Below are 24,549 nucleotides of genomic sequence, written 5' to 3' on the forward strand. Positions count from 1 at the left end.
TCAAAAACTGCCCTGAACTCCGCTGAGGGAGGGTTGGGAACTTATGTATGCACTTTGCTCAGGACCAGGGGAGAGGGCCACACCTTCCTTTTTCCTGGGAGAAACTTCACTTGGCACAGGTTAGATCAGACGACACAAAACACAGACTGGGGCACGCACCCTGGCAGGTACGGAGCCCACCCCTCTTCACCCTAGGACATCTGAACTCATCAGGGTTTTACCTCATTTCCACCATTACTTCACCTCCGTTAAAACTTTGAAACACAGTTTAAGGATTTCCACTAATAGGGCTTATTATTTTTAATTGACTAAAAGAATTACACAGAGGGTCCTTTGTTTCAAAATAGCTTAAGGCAAGCAAGGAAAGACTCGCTTCCCCAAATGGGCTGGTCCTGTCTCCAGGCCTAAGGTTAATAGCCAAGCCAAGTAGGTGGGCATGCTCTCAGCGAACGCTTTTCCCTATAGAAGTTCACATATCCACCCTGTGTCACTTCAAAAACCCGTGACAACACAGCCTCTCACCGGGCTGCCAGGCCTGTGGTTACCTGCTCTCTCATGCCCTTGGCATTCTCAGCAGTGGCCAACCCGACCTTACACAGCTGCAGCTGCAGCTGCCAACAGCTTTATGTTTTTGTGGCTGCCAGGACTCCCATCCACAGCTGTGACCAATCATTCATTCAGCAAAACGTGCTGAGCCATTACTATGTTCTAGGCAGGGGCCCAGGTGCCTTTGGGGTCACCCATCGCTTTAGGGCATGGAATATCTTCCCACCGTTTTCCCTGCCTTGTGGGCTTTGGGGTCAGAGAGAACTAGGTTGCAACCACACCCTATCACTGAATGAGTTTCTCACCCTCTCGTGACTTTGTTCCTCTGGGTGTAAAGAATGAAATATAAATATAAAACAATGTAAAATGAAGTCATATATAGAGTATTTAGCCCAGTGCCTAGAACACAATGTAAAAACCAGGGTTTCTGAACTACTGACATTTTAGAAGGATAATTCTTTGTTGGGGGGGGGGTGCTGTCTTATGTATTGTAAGGCGTTGAGCGGCATTACTGACCTTTACCTACTAAGATGCAAGTAGCATCCCTCAGCTGTGACAGCAAAAAAATATTTGCAGATATTGCCACTGGGGGACAGAAGTTCTCCTGATTGAGAACCATTGTAGAAAAACTAAAATAAGAGTGTCTTTGATTACTATGCTCATTATCAACTAAGAAACATTCATCTCCCAACATGCCATTAAAAATGTAAATTCTACTTATGGGGAAGAAAAGCATGTGAGATCCAGAAGAGTCAAAGAACTGAGCTTACCCTTACAATGATCTTTTCAGAGATGTGGGCAGACGACAGATAGAACTTGTCTTGATTAGCAACATACAGTCCAACCACCAACATGAAGTATCTAATTCAGAAACAGTAGGCCAACGCCAACACATCGGGGAACAGACACATAATTTGTGCGATCAAATGCCACCCCATGGTTAATCAGTAGTGAATTTACCCAGATGTGTTCACATTTAAAGATCGTGTATTTAAAGATTTTCTCCTCTGCTCTAAGTTGTCCCTCCTGTGAAGCGAGAGCAGTTGATTCACTCGCTACTGTTCTGAGTCCACCCCTTGGCCAGTTTGAGGTATTTGTGAGCTGTGTTGCAGGGTCCCAGAGCAGCTTTCCCTGGGGAGACACTCACTGGGGACCTGGGCTCGACCCATCTATGCAGACTTGGTGCAGGCTGCTTTCCTGGGCCCTCAGCACGGCCCTGCTCACAAACACATGCACAACAAGAACTCACCTTAGAGGTTCCCTCGTCCACGATCACCCAAGATACATGTTCGAGGCCTCAATGGAAGGAGACCCAAAAGAGTTTGCTCAGCCACACTGGACCCTTCCCACCACAAAATGCTCTTGGCCATGTACCCTATACCTTTCACATCCTCCAGTCATGACTTCGGTCAAAAACCTGGAGCCTCCCCTATTGCTCCCAAGGTAATTTTTGTGCTGTTATTTCAATTGCTTCTTCATATGTACTATTGATGAGATATTTTTAAGATCAGACCATTTCTTGAAAGTAAGAATAAATACTGTCCTTATTGGAGAAATTTTTCCTTTAAGAACTGGATGAAAAACTTCAGCAACTTCCTCTGTAACACTCTATAGACTCTCCAATCCCTAGAGAACAAGAGTTCTACTTTGTATCTAAAATAATAAATTATTTATTTATTAATAAAAATAATAAATCATTATTATTATTATTACTATTAGCAGCTACTATCTACCAAGAGCTCAATATATCATACACTGGGCTAAGCAGTTTATCTACTTTATTTCATTTAGATCCCCAGAACAGTTCTACAGAAGTAGGATATGGTTTTTGTTCCCATTTTACAGAATAAGAAAATGAGTTTCATAGAGTTTAAGTTACATGCTCAAGGTCATCAAGTTAGTAAATGGCAGTATCAAATATCCAAACTCAATTCTGTCCAACTCCAAAACCTATGTTTTAAAACCAGTGGTTCTCAACTATAAGTATGTATCACAGCCACCTGGAGGGCTTGTTAGACTACAAATTCCTGGGCCCCACCCCCAAAGTTTCTGATTCAATAGGGGTTAGGTGAAGTCTGAGAACCTGCATTTCTGACAAGTGTCCAGGTGCTATATCTTATAGTCCTGGGACCACACTATGAGACCCACAGGTCTGAATCATTAATGCGACTTCTTTTCTTTTCTTTTCTTTTTTCCAAAAAAGAAAAGCTGCAGGATTCAGGGTATCATATTAGTCACCATCACACAGGTTTGAGAAATGCAGTCAGTCCTCAGTCCTTGGATGGCACTGAGACGTAAACCTGTGATCATTCAAGAAAATCATGGAGGGACCCAAGGTGAGCGGGTTGGGGGCTGGGCATTGCTAGGATGAGGATGGAAGAAGAAAGAAGACTAAGGGTAAGTGAAATGTTAATAAGCTGGCAGAGTCAGAGTAGAGTGGAAAGTGGCTGAGGGAAGCCTGGTGTGCTGGCTGGTGGGGCCCAGAGGAGCAGAGGGGCATTTGGAGTACTCTGCCTGGTCAGCTAAAGCACTGGGCCCCCCAGGACTGACATAATGATGCTAGTACCTCTGGTCAGGGTTTGGTTTCCCCTTCTTTCTCATGTTATTTGCTGTGGTTTCACTGAAGTGTAGTCGGCCCAGCATTACTTTGGTGACCTGGTCAGCCATCAGGTCAATTCTAAAACAAACAGCAGAAATACCAAGAGACTATAAAAGGACATGGAGTCTTTAATTGTATCTAACCCATTCTGAGATTCTCCAGTATGTTCAGGCCCCGATTCTCATCATGCTGTAGAGGACAGTTTAGTCTGATTACTGATTTTTTAATAAGCTATGCACAGCATGGCCAGGAATGGCTGCCAGGGAAGGCCACAGAATAACTCTTGAATGGTAAAAAATGCTCATTCAGCAGGAGCTCAAGCCCAGAGTTTCTGACTCCTAAGGGCCATATGCTCTCAATACCACATGTGGGTTCTTTTACCTCCACAATGGAGAGGAAATACATATTTTATTTGTGCCTCTGTCAGTTCCTATAGCACTTGGCTCCTGACTGAAGCAATTTCTCTTGGACTCCTTTACATCTCCTTCTCATATTTGCCCTTTCCTGGCCTGGCTATGGGGGGAAGACCGCACATAATCTGCTTGGGTGAGGGAGAACCAGAAGCACCAGCCAGGCTTAGAGCTGTGTTTGTACATGTGGCTCCCACTGGAGTGGCAGGCTGAGATCCTGCCCAGGCTGCTCCAGCTAAGGGGCCAGCCCTTAAGAGACCGACTCGGTCAAAACACTGAGACGTCTCGGCTGCGCCCCAGCCAAATCTATCAAAAAGCAAACCCCACTCCAACGGCATTCTATAGAGTACTCTCTCTGGACCACCAAGCTGCTTTGGGTGATCCCAGTCCTGTACGCTTTCTGTTTTGGAACCCCATTAGGAAATTGATTCACATAGCTTTCAAAAAAAAGAAAAATAAACTTTAAGCAAAGCAGGGATCCAGAACCTTGAAATTAATTCCATTAACATCAGCCAATTTAAATGAAAAATTAAAAGAAAGATCGAACCATAATCTATCTCAAGGAACCAAAGTTGTTAGCAAGACTGTTAGTAGTAAATGATTATAAAAATAATAATGACTTAAAACTATTTAAAACTGGACCTTTTTATAAAATTTTTTGAAATTATTTCAATGCATTTTACCTACTTTATCTTGTTGATAAACTTACATTCATAACATTAACGTATTATTATCAATTTAGTTTCTACAGTAGGATTCGTTTTAAATAAGCAAAATGAGCAAGAGGTCTTCTCAAAGCATTCACAAAGGAATTCAGAAAGGAAATTCTTACTTAACAGGATCGAAAATCATCTTGCTTCTCTCTGCTTGTGACTGTTCAATGGCAATTATTTGATTGGTGGCTTCTACCTATGTGGAACAACATAAAGTAAATTAATTACTTAATAAATGAATTTATTAACAAAAATGTTCATTAGTAAATAATGTTCAAGTACCTAAAAAGTTTCCAAGGCATTATTCTAGGCACTTGGCTGTAGGGGCTAGCCACTGAAGAGGTGTATAAGACAGTGGCCCTGACCTTAAAGCAGTATGCTCTCGGCGAGAAAAGAAAAAAATACCTGTAAAACTACACAACAAAAACACAAGACAACAGAGTCGTTCAGGTAAACAGTGAATACATGATGGGCTAGTAGGTGACTGAAACATCAGGAGCAAAACACAAGAACAAGGCAGCTCAAAGGATGTGGGCATGCATTCATTCATTCATTCATTCACTTCCTATATAAATACTCGTTGAACACTTGCTATGCACCAGGGTTTGCTCGAGGCACAAGTTGACAAAATTAACAGAAATCGATGCCCTTACAGAGCTTATATTCTAATTAGAAGAAAGACTGATAATGAAAATAAGTAAAATATAGAAAAGAACATTTGTTTAGTACTTGCTACAAACTCTTCTTATTAGCTAACAGTGACAAGGGTGTGGTGAGATCTGCCTTATCATCTATGGCTTGTGGGTATTCACACAGTAACCATCTTTCCGAAAAGCAATTGGGCAACCTACGTCAAGAGTTTTAATAATGTTCATTCTTATCTTTGATGTGTAAATTCCTCTTCTGGAATTTATCTTCTTGCAAAGATAGGTATATGTGGATGTTTACTTCAGTTTATTAACAAGAATAAAAAACTAGAAATAAAACTTACAATATCACAGGAATTCATGTGGTATATCTATGCAATAGAAAACTGTTTCATCTTTGTAAACAATAGTTGATAGAGTCTTTAATATTCTATAGTGTTATTTTTGTAATAGATTAACAATATAAGATTAATTTTAATAACAGAAAAAATACAGAAAAATTAGTGTACCTAATGGTGGATTTCAAATATGAATGAATTTTTTCCCTTCTTCACATTTTTGTATTACATTCCAAAATTTTCACAAATGGACTCATTACGTCCAAAACCAAAAAACATGGTTTTTCTCCCCTAATGTTTTATTTGTTTGTTTGTTTGTTTAACATTTTACTTATTTTTCCCCCTTCTCCTCTGGTAACCACTAGTCCATTGTCCATGTCCATGAGTCTCTGTTTGTCCTGTTCATTTGTTGCTTTTAGGTTATATCCCACATTTAAGTGATATCATGTGATTTTCAACCTTTCCTGTCTGGCTTATTTCGCTTAGTATGATTATTTCAAGGTCCATCCATGTTGTTGCAAATGGCGGTATTTCATCTCTTCTTATGGCTGAGTAATATTCCATTGTATATATGTACTACACCTTCCTTAGCCAATCATCTATCACAGGATACTTCTGTTGCTTCCATGTCCTGGCCACTGTGAATAGTGCTGCTATGAACATCGGTATGCAAATATCTTTTCAGATATGAGTTTTCAAGACTTTGGGGGTAAATACTCACTAGAGGAATTGTTGGGTCATATGGTAGATCAATTCTTAGTTTTTTGAGGAACCTCCATACTGTTTTCCATAATGGCTGTACCACCAGCAGTGTATGAGAGTTCCTATTTCTCTGTATCCTCTCTAACATTTGTTATTACTTGTCCTGTTGATTACAGTCATTCTAACAGGGGTGAGGTGGTATCTCATTGTGGTTTTGATTTGCATGTCCCTAATAGCTTGTGATGTGAAGCATCTTTTCATGTATTTGTTGGCCATTTGTATGTCCTCTAGGGAGAAGTGTCTGTTCAGGTCCTCTGCCCATTTTTTGATTGGATCGTTTGTTTTTTGTTGTTATTAAGTTGTATGAATTCTTTGTATATTTTGGATATTAGGCCCTTATCGAAGGTGTTGCTTGCAAATATATTCTCCCATTTGGATGGGTGTCACTTTATCTTGTTGACGATTTCTTTTGCTGAGCAGAAGCTTTTTAGTTTGATGTAGTCCCATTCATTCATTTTTTGCTTTTACTTCCCTTGCCTATGAGGTCAAATTCATAAAATCCTCTTTAAGTCCAAGGCCCTTGAGTTTAGTTCTTATTTTTCTTCTATGCATATCATTGGTTCAGGTCTTATATTCAGGTCCTTAATCCATTTTGAGTTAATTTTGATGTGCGGTGATAGACAACAGTCTAGTTTCATTCTTTGGCAGGTGGCTTTCCAGTTTTCCCAGTACCATTTATTGAAGAGGCTTTCCTTTCTCAACTGTATGTTTTTGGCTTTTTTGTCAAAAATTATTTGCCTATATAAATGTGGGTTTACTTCTGGACTCTCAATCTGTTCCACTGGTCTGTGTGTTCATTTTGCTTCCAATACCATGCCGTTTTGAATACTGTCACTTTGTAGTATAATTTGATGTCGGGCAGAGTGATGCCTCCAGCCTCATTCTTTTTTCTCAGGATGGCTTTGGCAATTTGAGGTCTTCTGTGCTTCCATACAAATATGATGTTTTTTGTTCTATTTCTTTAAAAAATGACAAAGGGATTTTGATGGGGATTGCATTAAATGTGTATAATGCTTTAGGTAATATGGTCATTTTAACTATGTTGATTTTTCCAATCCAAGAACATGGAATATCTTTTCATTTCTTTGTGTCTTCTTCAATTTCTTTTAATAGGGTCTTGTAGTTTTCATTATATAGGTCCTTCACATGTTTTGTTAAATTATTCCAAAGTATTTTATTTTTTCTTGTTGCAATTGCAAAAGGAATTATTTTTCCACTTCTTTTTTTTTTAACTTCATTATTAGAGTATAGGAACGCTATGGATTTTTGAATTTTGATTTTGTATCCAGAAACTTTACTGTATTTGTTTATTGTTTCTAGTCGTGTTCTTGTGGATTCTTTAGGGTTTTCTATATAGAGAATCATGTCATCCACAAATAGTGACAGTTTGACTTCTTTGTTTCCCATTTTATATCTTTCCCTTTCTGAATGCACTTGCTAGAACCTCCAATGTTATATTGAATAACAGTGGTGATAGTGGACAGCCTTGCCTTGTTCCTGATCTTAGAGGGAAGGTTTTTAGCTTTTCACCATTAAGTATAATGTTGGCTGAGGGTCTGTCAAAGATGGCCTTTATGTTAAGGTACTTTCCTTCTATACCGATTTTGTTAAGTGTTGCAATCATAAATCGGTGCTGTATCTTGTCAAAGACTTTTTCTGCATCTATTGATATAATCATATGATTCTTATTTTTTAATTTGTTTATGTGGTGTATCACATTAATTGATTTGCATATATTGAATCATCCTTGTTCCCCTGGGATGAAGCCCACTTGATCATGGTACATAATCTGTTTAATATGTTGCTGTATTCGGTTCACTAGTATCTTATTTAGGATTTTTGTATTTGTGTTCATGAGAGATGTTGGTCTTTAGCTTTCTTTTTTTACATTATCTTTACCAGATTTTGGTATCAAGGTAATATTGGTCTCATAAAATTAGTTGGGAAGCATTGCCTTCTCTTCGATTTTTTGGAAAAGTTTGAGGAGAATAGGTATTAAATCTTCTTTGAATGTTTGGTGGCATTCACTGGTGAGGCCGTCTAGTCCTGGACTTTTTCTTTTTGGTAGGTTTTTGATGATTGTTTCGATTTCCATATCACTGATCAGTCTCTTTAGATTTTCCAATTCTTCTTGATTCAATGTAGGAAGATTGTATTTTTCTCAGTATTGGCCAATTTCTTCTGTGTTATTAAATTTGGTGTTATATACTTTTTCATAGTATTCTTGTATGATCCTTTGTATTTCTGCAGTGTCTGTCGTAATTTCCCCTCTTTCACCCCTGATTTTGTTTATTTGTGTCCTTTCTCTTTTTTCTTTAGTGAGTCTAGACATGAGTGTGTCATTTTTATTAACCCTTTCAAAGAACCAGCTCTTTCTTGTATTTATTTTTTCTATTTTTTTAAAAATTTTATTGATATCTGCTCTACCTCTGATTATTTCTTTCCTTCTGCTAAATTTAGGTTTCATTTGTTCTCCCTTTTCCAGATTTTAAGATGAAGTGCTAGGTTGTTTATTTGGGCTCATTCTTGTTTTTGGAGGTAGGCCTGTAATGATATGAACTTTCCTCTTTCGATTGCTTTTATCGTGTCCCAAAAGTTTAATATGTTGTATTATCATTATCATTCATTTCTATGTATCTCTTGATCTCTCTTTTTATTTCTTCTCCGACCCAGTTATTCTTTAGTAGCATGTTGTTTAATCTCCATGTATTCGTGGTTCTTCCTGCTTTCTTTTTGCAGTTGATCTCTAGTTTCAAAGCATTATGATCAGAGAATATGGTTAGTATGATTTCAACCTTTTTATATTTGTTGAGGCTATCTCTAGTCCCAGCATGTGGTCAATCCTTGAGAATGTTCCATGTGCACTAGAGAAAAATGTACAAGCAGCTCTTTTGGGATGGAAGGCTCTGTAAATGTCAATTATGTCCAGTTGGTCTAATGTGTCATTTAAGGATGCTATTTCCTTATTGATTTTCTGTTTGGATGACCTGTCCATATCTGACAGTGGGGTATTTAGGTCTCCTACTATGAGAGTGTTTTGGTCTTTGTCTCCCTTTAATTCTGTTAGTAATTTCTTTATATATTTCGGGGCTCCCTAATTGGGAATATAGATATTAATAAGTGTTATATCTTCTTGGTGAATGATTCCCTTTATCATTATAAAGTGTCCCTCAGTATCTTTCTTTACTTTTTTTATTTTGAAATATATTTCGTCCGATATTAGTACTACTACTCCCTCTTTTCTCTGAATGCCATTTATCTCCTGGAGACAGCATATGGTTGGGGTTTATTTTTTGATCCAATCTGCAGCTCTATGCCTTTTTATTAGTGAGTTCAGTCCATTTACATTTAGGGTGATTATTGGAATATGAGGTCTTCTTATAGCCATTTTATCTTTTGCTTTCTGGTAGCTCGGTGTTTCCATTGCTTCCTTGTCCTTGTGTTTCTGTTTTCTTTATTTTGGTGGGTTTTCCCTCTGGTCCTTCTTGTTTTATGTTATATACTTCAATTCTGAATCTTTAGCATGTGGTTACCATTAAGAATATGTAAAGGATAGTTATATATATATATATAATATATATATATAATATATATATATTATATATATATAATATATATATATTACACATATATAGTGAGTGAGAGAGAGAGAGAGAGAGAGAGAAAGTCCCTTTTCTTCGGCACAAGGCTTATCTCCATTCCCCTTTGCGAATTTGGATATTTGAATCTTCCCCTTTTAGTCATTGTTGTTTCAGTTTGTCCCTATGCATGCTGAACATTCATTACTATCTTGCTACAGTAAATCTCCTTATTTTATGCTTATAATAATAGCTTGTTCCTAGTAATGGTTCCACTCCTCTGCTTTTATCAGCCTGCTAGTCACCTTATTCCTAATTATGTATTTTTGTTGTTGTTGTTGTTTTGTTTTAGGCGAGCTGACCCCTTTCAGTATTTCCTATAGTGCAGGCCTCGTAGTAGAGAATTCCCTCAATTTTTGTGTCTGGAAAGGTCTTCATTTCTCCTTTATATTTAGAGGAGAGCTTAGCTGCATACATTACTTATGGCTGGTAGTTCCTTTCACTTAATAGTTTGAACATTCGATTCCACTCCTTTCTGGCTTGTAAGGTTTGTTCTGAGAAGTCTGCTGGTAATCTAATGGGTTTTCCTTTATAGGGTACTGTCTTCTTTTCCCTGGATGCCCTGAGAATTCTGTCTTTGTAGTTGATTTTTGATCATTTTAATACAATGTGTCTTGGTGAAGGCTTTCTTGGGTTGAGATAATTGGGTATTCTGTTGACCTCTTGAATTTCAAGCTCCAGCTCATTCCTTAGACTTGGGAAATTCTCATCAACTATTTGTCTGAACATACTTTCTAATCCCTGCTCCTTTTCCTCTCCTTTGATAATATCATTATATTTGTGTTTCCTCTCCTGATGATATCAGCTAGTTCTTATATTTCTCTTTCTTATTTTCATTCTTTAGTTTCTCTCTTTTTCCTTCTGATTTATTTCTAGATTTCTGTCTTTGATATCACTGATCTTTTCCTCCATTTGGTTGATTCTATTTCCCAAGCTTGTTATTTCATTTTTCAGTTTTTGCAGTGTATTCTTTATCTCCAGAAGGTCTATTTGGTTCTTTTAAGGGTTTCAATCTCCTTGCTAAAAAATTCATTCTGCTCAACTAGTTGTTTTTTCAATTCCTCAAATTGTTTATATGATTTATTTTGGATTTCACTGAGTTTTTTCAGAAGTACCATCTTGAAGTCTCTATCATTTAAGTAGCATATTTCTATGTCTGTAAGCTTATTTTCTGGAGACTTTTTCTTTCTGATATGCCTTGTCACCTTGGTTGTTCATGGTGTTTAATGGACTATTTCTCTGCCAGGGCATTAATGGACGTGTGTTCTGCTCCCCCCTCCCCCCCAGAAAGAATCTTTATTTATTATGTAATGGTCCCTGGCCTGTTGCAAATAAGGTGTTTTTCTTCTGGTTTTCAATAGGTGGCATCTAAGCCTCTTGAATCTCTGCTTTATATAAAGTGTTAATAATGTCTTTTTTTTTTCCTATAGATGTTTAATCATGCTCGCTACCCTCAGTCTCAATTCCTGTCAGTGTTTGCTCAGGTTCCCCTAGGGTTCCGTAGCATTCAGTCTCGGAGGGTATAAGGGTGGGGAGGTCTTCTGGGTTGGGGGTAGGGGATGTGGCTCAGCCTCTGTTCTGTAGGTGCAGCTGGTAAAAATCAACTGTTGTTTCTCTGCTGTCCCAACTTTTCTGCTGTCCCCGTTTCTTTGTCTTCTGCCCTGATGACTGGGCACTGCCACCGGCCGTGTAGCACTCACAGCACTCCCAGGCAGGGCTGTTCAGGGAAGTCTTCACACCTTCTCCCCTCCCCCCTCCTCCTGCAGGGAGCTCCGGCAGCTGCAAGGGGCAGCTTTCTTGTTTCTCCCAGTCCATCACTCAACACCCAGGGTTCTGACCTGCAGTAGCTCTTATACACAGATCCCACACTCAGACGTGCTGGTGTGCTGTTTGGGTGTTTTTTGTTGAGTTTCAGATGTTCAGCTCAGTGTTGTTTCAAGGGGAGAGATTTGGAGACAAATCTCTGCCATGTTTAAACCAGTCTCAAAACAAGGGCGGTGGGGGAAGGTTGTTGTTGTTGTTGTTTGCTTTTGTTTTGTTTTGTCTTGGCTCAAGAGCTTAGGTTGGAGTACGAGCAGCTGATGTGTTCAGCAGTTTAGCCCCATTTGCGGAGGCTCAGTGCCTAAGCCCAAATTAAATATCAGAATAAAATATGTGGACAATGAATATTTCTCTCCCTAAGGCACTGGATCTGAGGTAATGATTTAATAAATACTTGTTGACCACTGAGAAGTCATCCTCCTTGAATTCTAAGCCCAGGGCTGTCATTTATTATGTTGGATAAACTGTGTAACACATGGAGCCTCAGTTTCCCCTCTCTGATAAATTGGAAAAGAGGAGGTATTGACTAGATTAGTGGTTCCCTGGCTTTTATAAGTCAGGAAACTTTTGAGAATTTGGTAAGAATTTCAAGCCTCCTTCATATGAAAATGCACCGGCATCAAAATGTATAAAATGATTAAGAATATGTTTAGTAAAAAAGTGCAAGTTTTGTACACTGAAAACTATAAAACTGTGGTTTGAAGTGATGTTGTGTCAGTTTCGGAGTCCAGGGTTAGGAAATTAACAGCTTCCGCTTCCTATGTCTTGGAAGAACCCATCCACCATGCTGTGAGGAAGCACAAGCCATCTCAGAGAGAGGTCACATGGGGAAGAGCCAAGGCCTCCCAGCTACCGCCCCTTTGAGCTCCTGGCCAATGGCCAGCACAAAATCGACAGACATGTAAGTGAACCATCTTGCAAAATGGATCTAGGCCCCAGTGAGCTGCCCCCGCTGATGACTCCTGAACAGAGACGAGCTGTTAGAACAACGCCCTAGCCAAGTTGCAGATTTGTGACCTAAATAAATGATTATTAACATTTTAAGTTGCTAAGTTTGGGGGTAGTTTTTTATGTAGCAACAGACAAATGGAATGCTTAACAAATGGTGGCTGAATTAAATGGAAGTAAATAAAAGACTTACCTTAACCCCAAAAGCTTTCGAGTAAAACATTTCTATTGGCTTTAGGCCCACCTGGGTTTTGACAAATTTTGGACTTCCCCAAACTTGGATATGGATGGTTATCTGAAAATGGTTCTTCTTTTGGCAAACAAAAGCTTCATCTGCTGGTAAAAATTAAATCCTTTGTCTGTGACAACTCGATATCCTATACTGGGTCTTTGAAAAGAGAAATCAAGAAACCACTTTTACAAATATTTTCTACACATTTTCTTTCATTAACCATATTAATTGTAAAAACAGTTTAAGAAAGTATATTACAAGAAGTGCCTTTTGCTATTTTTAATCAATCCATTTCATAAATTTTTACTGAGGAAATGAAAACGATATTCCAAAATGCAGCCGGCTCTCTCACAGCATTTTATCTTCCTAAAAGGAAGGAGCACGGCTCTTGCCAAGTGGGAACATTATTCCCTCAGCCTGCCTTTTCCCTTCGTGCTTCCTAGACTTCTAATTTGACTCCACCATCCAACAAAAAGACGTAGGCTAGAAGTTGGGAAGTTGCCACATTACTCAGACTTGTGAAATGTCTGGGCTAGAATTAATCTCTTTCCTTTTTTTTTTTTTTTTTTTAAGTCTCTAAATTTTATCAGCAACATCATACTCAAATAGTCACTCGGATGAACGAATATTTAGCCTACTGCTGGTCATATGAATAAAGCAGACAGATCAGAAATACCAGGAAAAGCTTTAAACCAGATTAACCAGAACTAGTCTTACTACTGATTGAAAACTTGTTTTCTCTAGAATGTGATTATTTCTTTTTTATCCACCCAGTCTGGTAACAGCATCGAAAACTTGCAGTGCTGATTATTTCTGTAGGAAGGAACGGGATGGTGGTGAAGTGGCTAATCAGACTCTTACTTTATTTGTTTTATCAAATCATTTTCAATAGCACTGTTACACGTTTAACTAAATGTTTCATTAATTGAACATTTTACATGTTTAAATACTTTTAAATGTTAATAAAAACAAAACATGTTAAATGGGTGACATTATCAAGTAGAGAAAAAATATAGAAGTTGAAAACGCCTTTGATAAATTTTTCCTGTACATGTCGTAGATATGAAATATGACTTTTAATTCGTCTATGTGTCTAAATTTGGGGGTTTCCTCAGGAAAGACGCTCCTTCCCAGGACCGCATGAGGAAGGGGCGGCACTTCCAGCTATGCTAGCTCTCTGCTGCTGTGTGGAATTTTGCATCCTGGGATCTCAATTTGGAAGGCTGCCATTATAATGAACAACACAGAGTTTCTAAATTTTCCTCTAATTCCAGAGACAGAAAATATTAATGGGTCTATTGGGTAAATGGTGCTCACGTTCTTTGCAATTAAAGCACCTTTCCAATGAATCAAGTCACTGGGTCATTGATTACCCTCAAGTAGCTGATCAGTCAAAGCCTCTACAATCACAGTGCCTGCCAGCAGCAATAGGAAAATCCAATGAATGGAAAACTTGATAAAGACCACATATCTAATGCCATCTGGGAACTTTATATTCACTCAAGTTTCTAGGGTCAATCTGCTAATCTGCTCATCTAAAGGCTAGATGGATTGAATTATATAGATTTTACTACAGAGCATAATAAGAACTGTCCTGGTTGAGAATAAAAGGAAATATCTTTTTGTGATCTTCCATTTTTCACTGTCAAAAACGCTAAAGGAAAAAGTTAAGATTTACAGCTCATATATAAGCATTAGCTTGAAATTTAAGGACAGCTGTAACAGAAACTGAAAAATCAAAACAAGTACACTGCTGAAGATTATTCTGAATCTCAAATAATGGTCTCTGGTTCTAGATATCTATTTACCTAAAAATAGCAATTCTGTTTTTGATATCAGAAGTTAATTACAAAGCCAACTAAATTGGCTTTTCAAAAGCTCTTTTTAACACAGGTTTTAAATAACATTCAGAAAAAAAAATTCTGATAAATTTTCAATCCCCTAATGTTACTACTTTTAGATAATTTAGGAAAACAATGTTTTTATAATAAATTGAACATAATAATCTAAGATGTAGCAAGTGATTTTGTCTCAAAGATATCAGTAGTAAAATCAAGAGGTCCTGAATTCTAATTCAGATGCATATTACCTTCCTTTTTGCTTAAGAAAAACAAATTTTGGCTTCAAAATAAATCTACCTCTTCACCTTTGAATTGATACCATTTGTGTTCTCCTTATTTTTCCAGATCAGTGGAGCATAGACTGGCATTAAAATAAACTTTAAAAAAAATCTATTCAAGTAAGAAGAGAGATAACGGTTACTTAGAAAACTCAGTTAACTCAGATACGTAGAGACTAGGAAGCATTAAAGATATCCAGTCACACACTGTGCATGTGTGAGTTTCATACTTTGGCCCTCATATTTAGGATAGAATATGAAACACTCCCTAAAAGATAATTAAATGAAGGAAAGACTCAAAACCAAGACCTATGGGCTCTTTCTTTTTCTAAGTACACACAGTGTCAAAGACACAAAGTTGTGACATTGCAATGATACAATTAGCAATTTGTTTCTTTCTGCCTCCTATTAAACACACCAACTCCCAAAATCTGTTTAACTTCTTAGATTTTGTTTTAAGGAAAAGATTTCTTCTTTCTAGTTCATCCAACATTGAAGTTCTAGTGATAAGCTTTGCTCTTGAAGAAGTTATATTTGAATTTAGAAAATACCAGGAAGGCCCTCATATTTGTAGGTCATTTCTCTTTCGTATTATATTTATTACTTTAAAATCCTATTATTTCATCACTGACATTTTCTAGTGTTTCGAGAAGGCATTATTTATAATGAATGAAAATTCTAGAAGACTTAAGTGGGTAAATTATATCCTAAGGAATAAAGAAAAGGCTTAAAGAATGTTTAAGAGCAATAATGCATAAGTCCCCATTTGTTTTTTGAAACTATAATGTCATAAGAATAGGATAAATCTTTTCCAGTTTTAGAATATTTTGTATGGTTTGGTTTCAGTCTCTGAATACAAAACCACCAATGACTGTGATTGCTGCAAGATATATTGAAAATGAACTTCACAATACTGATTTGCAGCATAGATATTAAAAGAGGAAGGTGTCACTAGCTAAAAATGTAGTCTCCAGAATTTTAAATTAACTGCAGGATAAAATGTTAGTGATCTGGGAAATCTTCATTTTCTGGCTTTTAGTTTAAACTAGGCACTTGATCTCAGAAAGATTGCCTCTCCCTCCGTTGTTTCGTGGGTGAATTACAACAACTCAGACTTACAAGTCTGGATTCCTGAAGGCCAGAAACCCATGTCCCAGCTATTCATTAGTTAGAATGCAAAACATCCGGAGTAAGATGCACTTTCTCACTGACCCATCCCATTTGATCAGGGGTGGCATCGAAGCCCCCATGCTTAAGAGAGAGAGTCTTGAGAGAGAGTGACACCTTTCTCCCCTTACTCTCCAGCCCACTACAAGGCGTTTCTCAGGCCACTCACAGTTTTTCGTAATGATCGTTTAAAAAACTATGCCAAGGGACACTTTGGTACGGCTGCCACTTCAGAGCAGGGGAGCACTGGTCCGCAGGCGTCATGTTCTGTCTCCCAATGTTGTGGTCTTGCACCGCGCTGCTGTGACTCCCACTTATCACTGCAAAGAAATGGTTGCATTAGAGCCCTTCCCCAAAGCTGTTTTTCCTAAACTCACAGACAGCTGCGTGGAGCTAATAAGCCATGTAGGAGGCGGAGAGACCATATGGAAAGTGAAATGGGTTGGCAGGCAGAAGGCATGTGGCTAGCCTTGTTTTCTCATCTAGAAAGAGCAGCTTGAGGTCAGTGATCTCTAAGGTGCCACAGTGGGCACTTGTTGGAAACGTTGCCCTCGGGATCTATCTACGCTGCTTCTGCACAGCATCTCCTCACTCCTGTTCTGTGTGGTTCCAGTGAAGTCCACTCCCAGCCCGAGGAGGGTACGGGACGCAGGCTTGTTCAGCCAAAGTGAAGCGTTCACTATCTGCATCAAAAACTGCGTCAGGTAGACACGTGTCCTAATCCAGTCCAAGCGGAGTGGCTCTCAGCATTTCAGGAAATGTGGGTTCAAAGGTGCTGACTCCTTTCCATGAGGTCTGAACCTGTGAGCTATATCCTCAAGAGCCATTGGCATCATTTTGGGACATGAGGGAAAAGTCTGTCTGGGAAGAAGCCAGCACAGCAGAAGGCACAGTTGAGAATGAAGGGTGCCCAGTCCTGTAGCATGATGTGAGTTCTGGGATCCAATCCTAAACTCTTGGGTTACAAGAGCCAAAAAATTCCCCCAGTTCTGTTTTGCTTGTTTGTTTGTTTGTTTGTTTGTGGCTTAAGGCACTTTGAGGTTTTGGCTTTTATCTTTTGTTTGTTTTTGTTAATTGAAACCAATATAATTTGTTACAGGTCCTTTGTTGCACCAAGTTGAGGCCCAACTAGCTTTTTGAACCTAGATGAGTTATTTATTCGCTTAGTGTCTTACTTCCCTCAACTGCAAAACAGAAATTAAAACAGGTGTCCTGCCCAACTTGCAACATTACACAGGCAGAGAGAATAACAATAGAAGCAAGAACACTTTCAGAAGCTGATACCAAGATAAATGGGCAGAAAATATCTTATTAGTATGTAGCATTACCGATATGAAATTGCTACTTTTGTATGGCAAAAATGGTCAACTAACTGCAGTTTCACAGGTGCAAGCTACTATTTTTTGCATAACCCTTGCAAGTTGTTTGCCTTAATTTGAGTATGCCTCTAAACTGCACGTCTCAACCGCAGATAATTTTTATGTAAGTTCATTTGGTGTGTTAGCTGTTTCTCTTTTCTTTTGAACTCCCCTACTGTCGCTCATGCTTGACATCAGGAAAGGAAATGGGGTGTTCACGAGATCAAGTGCAGGCTGTACAAATATGCAGAAAGATGACATTAGCTCCTACAGAATGCGCACGTGGCCCACAGCTTAGAAAAAGGCAGGGAGTATGGCTGGGTTTTCTTTCGCTCATCTAACTTCCTTGCTTTACACTTTCATTGAGGACTTCTTAAAATAAACGAATAACAGCTGCTGCAAGTTGTTTTTTATCTCAAATGCCACAGAATAGGTGGCATTTGGGTTATCACTATTACATGTCACTGAAGCAAAACATCTACTCTTTTGGTTTTTGTAAGTGTGGATTTGGGAACAATACCTCGAAATCCTGAGAAACTTTTTTCCCAGCTAAGAATACAGGATGTTGGCGATGCAAGGCTCTTTGTAACCTCATTCCTCCCAAAGTTACCTGGGCCTAAATATTTGAAAACCAAAACAAAATCTTCCTATCATTCTCACTCATTCCAAGTTCAGAGAAATGGAGGAACTAGTTTTTCCATCTTTCCTTCCTCTTTCCTCCAATAAAGAGAAAGTAAAGCAAGTTCGAGAGCTTGAGCTTTGGAATCAGATGGAAATGAATTTGAATCTCAACTCTATATTTGGTGGCTAAATAACCTTCAGAAAATAGTTTAGGGTCCTGGGTGTCAGTTTCTTCCTTTGCAAAATGAGAGTGACAGTATGATACCTCCCACTATTGTGGAAGGGATTCAGTGAGTGAGGTCCGTAAGTGCTTAGCACACTGTCTGCCACCAGTAAGAGTTTAAACAATGATGGCATTATCACATGTACTTGTCTGAGCTCAGGTGACTCAGCTATTACCAAGAAGCCTTGGCAAATTCTTTTGCTCTTGGCCTCCATAGTAACACTGTCTGATGTGAAATAACTAGCCTTAGTACCTGAGTGGATACCAGCTGACTCATGCCCTTTCCCACGCAAGCATGGTGGCAAGGGCAAGGCGCCAGAGGAAGCAGCCGAAGGCCAGCTCCACTCCTCTAGGTGCTGGTAGGGAGGGTGGCGGTGAGCAGAGGACACTGTCCTCAGAGATAATGGCATATGTCACCCTTACCATCATAGCAGCAAGGGTATTGGGGCAGCCAACAGGACTGACATAGTGGTGGCTTCTCTGGGAGCCGGCTCTCAGCTGGTGAACCCCAGGGATGAGAATCTGGGACCACAAACCCACACCAAAATTCCAGGCACAACCCTGAGCCCATGCTGGGGTTATTATTATTAATACTAATAATAATATCTACTATTCCTGTGTGTTTTCTGTACCGCGGGCACTGTCCTAGACACTTGACTTAGTTTTTCATCAACTCCTTAACTCATCTTCAAGGTGATGGTGCCTTTTTTTTCAATAAACTGTCTTTATTGAAGTATAATATACATGAAGAAGAGTGCATAGATCACTAGTACACAGTTCGATACTTCTAATAAAACAAATTATACTGGGTAACTACCTCTAGATCCAAAAATAGGACACTTCCAGCACTCTTGAAGACACCCTCCTGCCCTCTTCCGGTTACTACTTTCTTCAGCCCAAGCATAATCACTATTCTGAAATCTAACACCATAGAGGAGTTTGTAGAAATGGAATAAGATGGTACATAATCTTACATGTTGGCTTCTTTTGCCCATATTATATCTATGAGGTTCACTCGTTGCAAATGGCAGTTGTTTATTCATTTTCATTGCTTTATAGTACTCCATTATGTAACAATTTATCCCACCCTTGATGAACATTTTGGGTTATTTTCAGCTTATGGTTTTTATGAGCAATGCTGCTATGAATATTTTTGTGTGTGTCTTTTAGTGGCATATGTACACATTTCTGTTAGGTATATTCTTAGAATTGGAATCACTGGGTCTTAGGATATGCTTTAGTAGATATAGCCAAACAGATTTATAAAATGGTTATGAGGAAAGGATTCTTAATCTCATTCAACAAATGTAGAAACTGGGGTTCAAAGACCTGAAATAACTTGCCTAGTGTCACAGCTGTTAAATGGAAGAGAGAGGATTCAAACCTTCCTTTTCCCTTCATGCTATACTGACGATTTCTTGAGAAAACATAACAGAGGAGAGAAGCAGAAATGTGAAGGCAGCAGAAAATCATCACAGGATGGAGCTTAATTCTGCAACGGCCAGAATGATTCTAGCGGCAATCTGGTTGGATGAGGAAACTCTTGGAAGGTTTGGGTGACTTGCCCAACACTCTTGGTGAGCTGGTGCATCTGTGGGAGAGCGAACAGATGGTTCTCTCATCTGGCTAGAAATTCACTCAGTCTTTTGTATTTGAGGATTAGAAAGAGGCTGGATGTGAAGATCCCTGAAGAAATTAGAATAACCTTTCATAGGGAGGTGTATGGAGAGCTCTGTATTATCCAGAAAGGGGGCTTTAGTTAGTATTTTGTGTTTTTAGAGTCGAATAAAGCAATTGCTGGTCATAACGGACCCATGTAAAAGAAAAGAAGACAGTAAGAAGTTTGGTTTATACAAGGGCTAGATGCCCAGCACAGTTCAGTCACTGCACTTTCATGGGATGCTGACACGTGGGACTTGGCTGAAGTCATTGTCCACTGAAAGACCGCTACAGCCATGCTGGAGCTGAGGCCAGATGTCCCTGAAAGGGCCAGCTCTTATCATGTGGCTGTGACAGAAAAGCATCAACACAAGCAGGCGAGAAAGCCACATGAATCTCCTTTCAGGGCAGTATAAACCTCTGAAGTTTGGGAACAAAAGTGGGAGGGGGAGCCCCAAGAGGGGAATCTTGGACTTCTTGCCAAGCTAATGCTTGCAAGTAAAAGAGATGTGACTTGGTACCCTGATTTGGGGGCGCAATTCACGCTGCCTACAATTTGATTATTTACAGGGTCTAACAGAATTGGTGTGGAGTATTATCCTTTTCCCTAGGAAGTGCCATGGCATTTACTCTAAAAATTTTGAAGTTCACATTTTCAGGTTCAAAAACTCAATTTGTTCTCAGCTTGATCAAGTCTCTAAGCTCAAAACATAATGTTGTTTAAGACAAAGAACAAGGCAGGCTGACCACTCGGGCATTAGATGATTGTGCTAAAAGACTTCTAAAATGATTTTCCAAAATTTCAAAAATCTACTGGGAACCTGCTAATTTGAAATGAGTGCTAGAGAAGCTGAACTTTCTACCTTCCTGCTCCATGGTGGAAATCCTCTAAAGTCCTACTATTCTGAGTACCTTCTGTGAGCCAGGTATATCCATCACCTGGGAGCTCGTTAGGAAGGCAGGATCTCAGACCTCACCTCAGGCTTACCGAGTCAGAATCTGCCAAAATCCCCTTGTTATTTGTGTGCACACTGAACTTGAGAAGGATGGCACTGAACAAAGCGATGAGCACACGAGCGGGCTCCTGAAGGTGCTGCCAGTTGCACAGCTTCCTTAGGCCTGGAGGCCGGGTCCTCCGAGATGCACTCTGCCCCTGAAACTGAAAGGACTAGTAGTGTTTCATCTCCACCAGACACAGTGAACGGCATCTCTTCTTGGGAGCTCCCGTACCATCCCACCTAAGACTGTGTGAAACATATGTGAAGAGAGAAGAAATAAACTCCAAGAGCCAATCACTGCCCTTCGATGAGAAAGAACATAAATATGTTTTGTAGGGCTGCTCCAAGGCTGGTTAAAAGCCCTGATCAAATGGGAGGGGCAGCGACAGGCCCGGGTTGGCTCACTTGGGCTGGCGTGGTGGGCCCACATCTGACAGTCCCCAGAGTCCTCCAGTGCCTGTGTACACTTTCTCTTCTTCGTGGGTGGCAATGAGGCTCTAAGATCAAGAAACCAAAACGCAGGTTAGGGTTCTTCTTTGTACTCCATGTTACAGTAAATGTTACAGTAACTCCATGTTACAGTAAAATTTCCCAGGTCTCTGCTCTCTGCCTTCCTAAATCTAATACTAATTAGTTAAAGTTCCTTGAACTCTGCCAGTCTGCAAAACCAGGTCCATTTGTAGAGAGAATGGAGCAAGCCCCTATTCTATGAGCCCTACTGGTCTGAAATTGCAGTTTCCCCTATCCAGTAGACTTGGGATTCACCTATTTGAAAAATAAACTGGCAACGTTTTCAAAGGCAGAAGACTCAATGAGACAGAAAAGATACAAACTTAAAATATAGATATACATTTTATACCTGAATTTTTTTTCACGTGTAATTTTACCACAATTCGCAATGGACTTTACTCTTTTTGCCATCCTCTAGGTCAAAAGGAAAGAAGGAAAGGGAGAAAATGGGGAAGGAAGGACAAAAGAAGATTAGTGAATGTTTAATTGACAAATATTTTTCTGAAAGCTCATTCACGAATTCCCTTGAGTACTCTAGCTAAGGTTGCACTTGCAAACTGCTTCTCCATCACTCAGAACCTCCCTACACATTTCTGACACTTTAGCTTTTTATTGAAAGAGGACATTGGGTTTACTGGGTTATTAATTAAAAGATGGTCTAAAGCCAAGAGTATGGGGCCTGGCCAAGTCGGATGTATGTCTCAACACTGCCATCTCCTGGAGAGGATGCCACTGTTCATTTTTACACGCACTACCGGGGGCTGGCTGCTCTGAGTCTTTCCTAACTAAATATCTTGCTCTTTACCCAGGGCTGTGGCACCGAGGCTGCTGATGGTAAGAACAATTTATCCCCAGGTGGGAGGACACGGACTGGTCAAGGGCGGTCGCGGGGTGACTGGTATTTGGGTAGCAGTTGTGAGAGCCGCTGTGGATAAGGCCAGAGTCGCTCATTTCAGACCTGCTCTGTGGCGGGTGCGCGGGCAGTGTGCCAGGTGCAGCAGCGGAGTGGAGAAAAGGAGCTGGAGTCCTCAGAGTCGGGCAGCATGTACCAGGGGGAACGCACAGGTGAGAAGGGCCTCTCCTTCTCACCAAAGTTCAAGAAGAGGAACGGTGCACGAAGTGCAGGAGGCTGAGGGCACTCACCTTTGACCTGTGGAGAACAGCAGGAGTCGGGTGGGGTATCCGGGAGCTGCCTTGCCTGAGAATTAGAGACATGTGTTGCTTTTTTGTTGAAACCTATTCCATCATTTATTTTTGTCACAAAAGGGAGGCAGCGCTCAATGTCCAGCAGCACCCCCCAGGGATGATTCCGGGTGCTGGGGGAGTGGGGACGGGGGGGGGTGGGGCTCAAAGCCCGCCAGGCCATGACCCGTGGCCTGTGTTAAATGAGTGGGCTTGAGTCAGACAGACCTGGGTTTGAGTCCCAGCTCTTCCACTTCCTAGCTGTGTATCCATGAACAAGTACTTAGCCTTTCCAGGCGGTGGTTTCCTCACCTACAAAATGGGAATAATCATTACATCTTCCTCATAGCATCATAGAATTAAATGAGATACTATATTAAAGCCCATAATATAATGCTCCAAACATAATGAGTGCTCTGTAAACTTTAATTAACATCATTATTGTTTTTTAGCATTCTCAAAACATTTATACAAGAGAGATGGTTGTACATATTGTTTAGACTAAGATAATGTAAAATGTCACCGCTAAAGCAATGATTTTCCATCTGCACTCTGGGTAATCCCAAAGTTATTGGAAGGAGCTTAAGGGTTTTATAAAATAATTTTTTTTAATGCCTGGGGGAGAGGGGAATAATAACTTTTTTTCTGTCTTATATATTGACGTGCAAGTAAAATTTCATTTTAAGAAATGAATGCCACCACTAACAAAGTGTGAAAACTTCAGTTCCAAAAAACCTACAAATCTCCAAGGTTCAGAAACTCTGTGATTCTAACTCATACAAAAGCACCATCACCCTCTACTTGATTCTCTTGCTGAAGAGTAAGCTATTGTGTGTGTGTGTGTGTGTGTGTGTGTGTGTGTGTGTGTGTTGTGTGTGTGTGTGTTTTGGTTGATTAAGATTTCAACCTTGTACAATAAAAAGTCTATTTTTATTATTTACAAGAAAAGTTTTGCTTTCTTCTTAAGTTGATGCTTTATAATATATTCACTTCTTATTAATGAGAGAAGAGGGAACATACGTTTGCCTTTGTCCAAAACCCCACTCAAATGAAAGTAAAGGAATAAAGAGGCACACGCACAAAAGGACGTAGAACACATGAGCAGAGACCACACTTGACCATACTTCAATGATATTGATACAGACGGAAGCAGGATGGATGGTAACTGAATGAGCAGAATGGAAAAAGCAAAAACAAGGCTTCCTGGAAACAGTGGAGAAAATGTAGGAGCCAACAAGGAGTTATCCGATTCATATATAACTCCAGAAAAGCCCAAGAATTGGAGTCACCAGGAGCCTCTGAATTCAGGGGTAAGATGGGGCCTGAAAACAAAAGTATTGATTGAATGTTGGATTAAGGAAGAGCTTAATCGGTTTCCCCAATTTGTACAGCCAAGCAACTACCCCATCACCCCAGAAAAAGCTAGAAAGTCTTACTCTCTGGAGAAATGGATTCAAGGAGATTTCAGAGCTACTGGGATAAAAATGGAAAGATTAATTAAAAGCCTGAACACCGAATCGTGCAGGTATCCAAGCAGATTTCCCACAGTAAGAAATCAGAAGGTCGTTCCCCAGAAAAATAGAATGTGCTCAGGAGGGGATAAATGATATTTTGAAAACACCCAAGGAAAAGGCCAGTCCCTGCCTGGTCACTCCAGAATGAAACTTATTCTTGGAGAAGAATGGCTGACACACACACACAGAACATCTTAAACAGAAATAAACAATAAAGGAACAGACATTTTCAGGAAGCATTTGACATTGAAGACAGACACCAAACAACTTGATAAATAAGGAATGCAAAAGAGTCACAAAAAGCCCTCGTGCTTCTGATATGACTAGCAAGTTCCTACCAGATCTGACCCTCCCACAGATAAAAACTGAACTCTGGGGGAAATTTTTCAATTTACTCCAAAATATTGGAAAGTGGACAAAAGCAAGAAGATTCTGGAGGGACACTGAAACATACCTTGGACAAAGTTAATGGAATAAGTTAAGTTACATATTTATAGCTTTTAACCTTAGGGCTGGTTGAAGGCAGAATCATAGAACAGCTAAA

General features: G+C 39.7%; 1 protein-coding gene across 1 annotated transcript in view; it reads right to left on the minus strand.

The window, feature by feature from the left end:
* The window catches only part of MYRFL (myelin regulatory factor like), a 112,579-nt gene that overhangs the window by 47,792 nt on the left and 40,238 nt on the right, over positions 1-24,549 (minus strand). Inside the window, 9 exon segments of the mRNA XM_036235857.1 lie at positions 1,317-1,407; positions 3,113-3,223; positions 4,388-4,464; positions 12,616-12,764; positions 12,767-12,810; positions 16,110-16,260; positions 21,205-21,296; positions 22,115-22,355; positions 22,450-22,502. Coding sequence (XP_036091750.1) covers positions 1,317-1,407; positions 3,113-3,223; positions 4,388-4,464; positions 12,616-12,764; positions 12,767-12,810; positions 16,110-16,260; positions 21,205-21,296; positions 22,115-22,355; positions 22,450-22,502 — 1,009 coding nt within the window.

Source organism: Rousettus aegyptiacus, unplaced genomic scaffold (genome assembly GCF_014176215.1).
Source record: "Rousettus aegyptiacus isolate mRouAeg1 unplaced genomic scaffold, mRouAeg1.p scaffold_m13_p_2, whole genome shotgun sequence".
Classification (NCBI taxonomy): domain Eukaryota; kingdom Metazoa; phylum Chordata; class Mammalia; order Chiroptera; family Pteropodidae; genus Rousettus; species Rousettus aegyptiacus.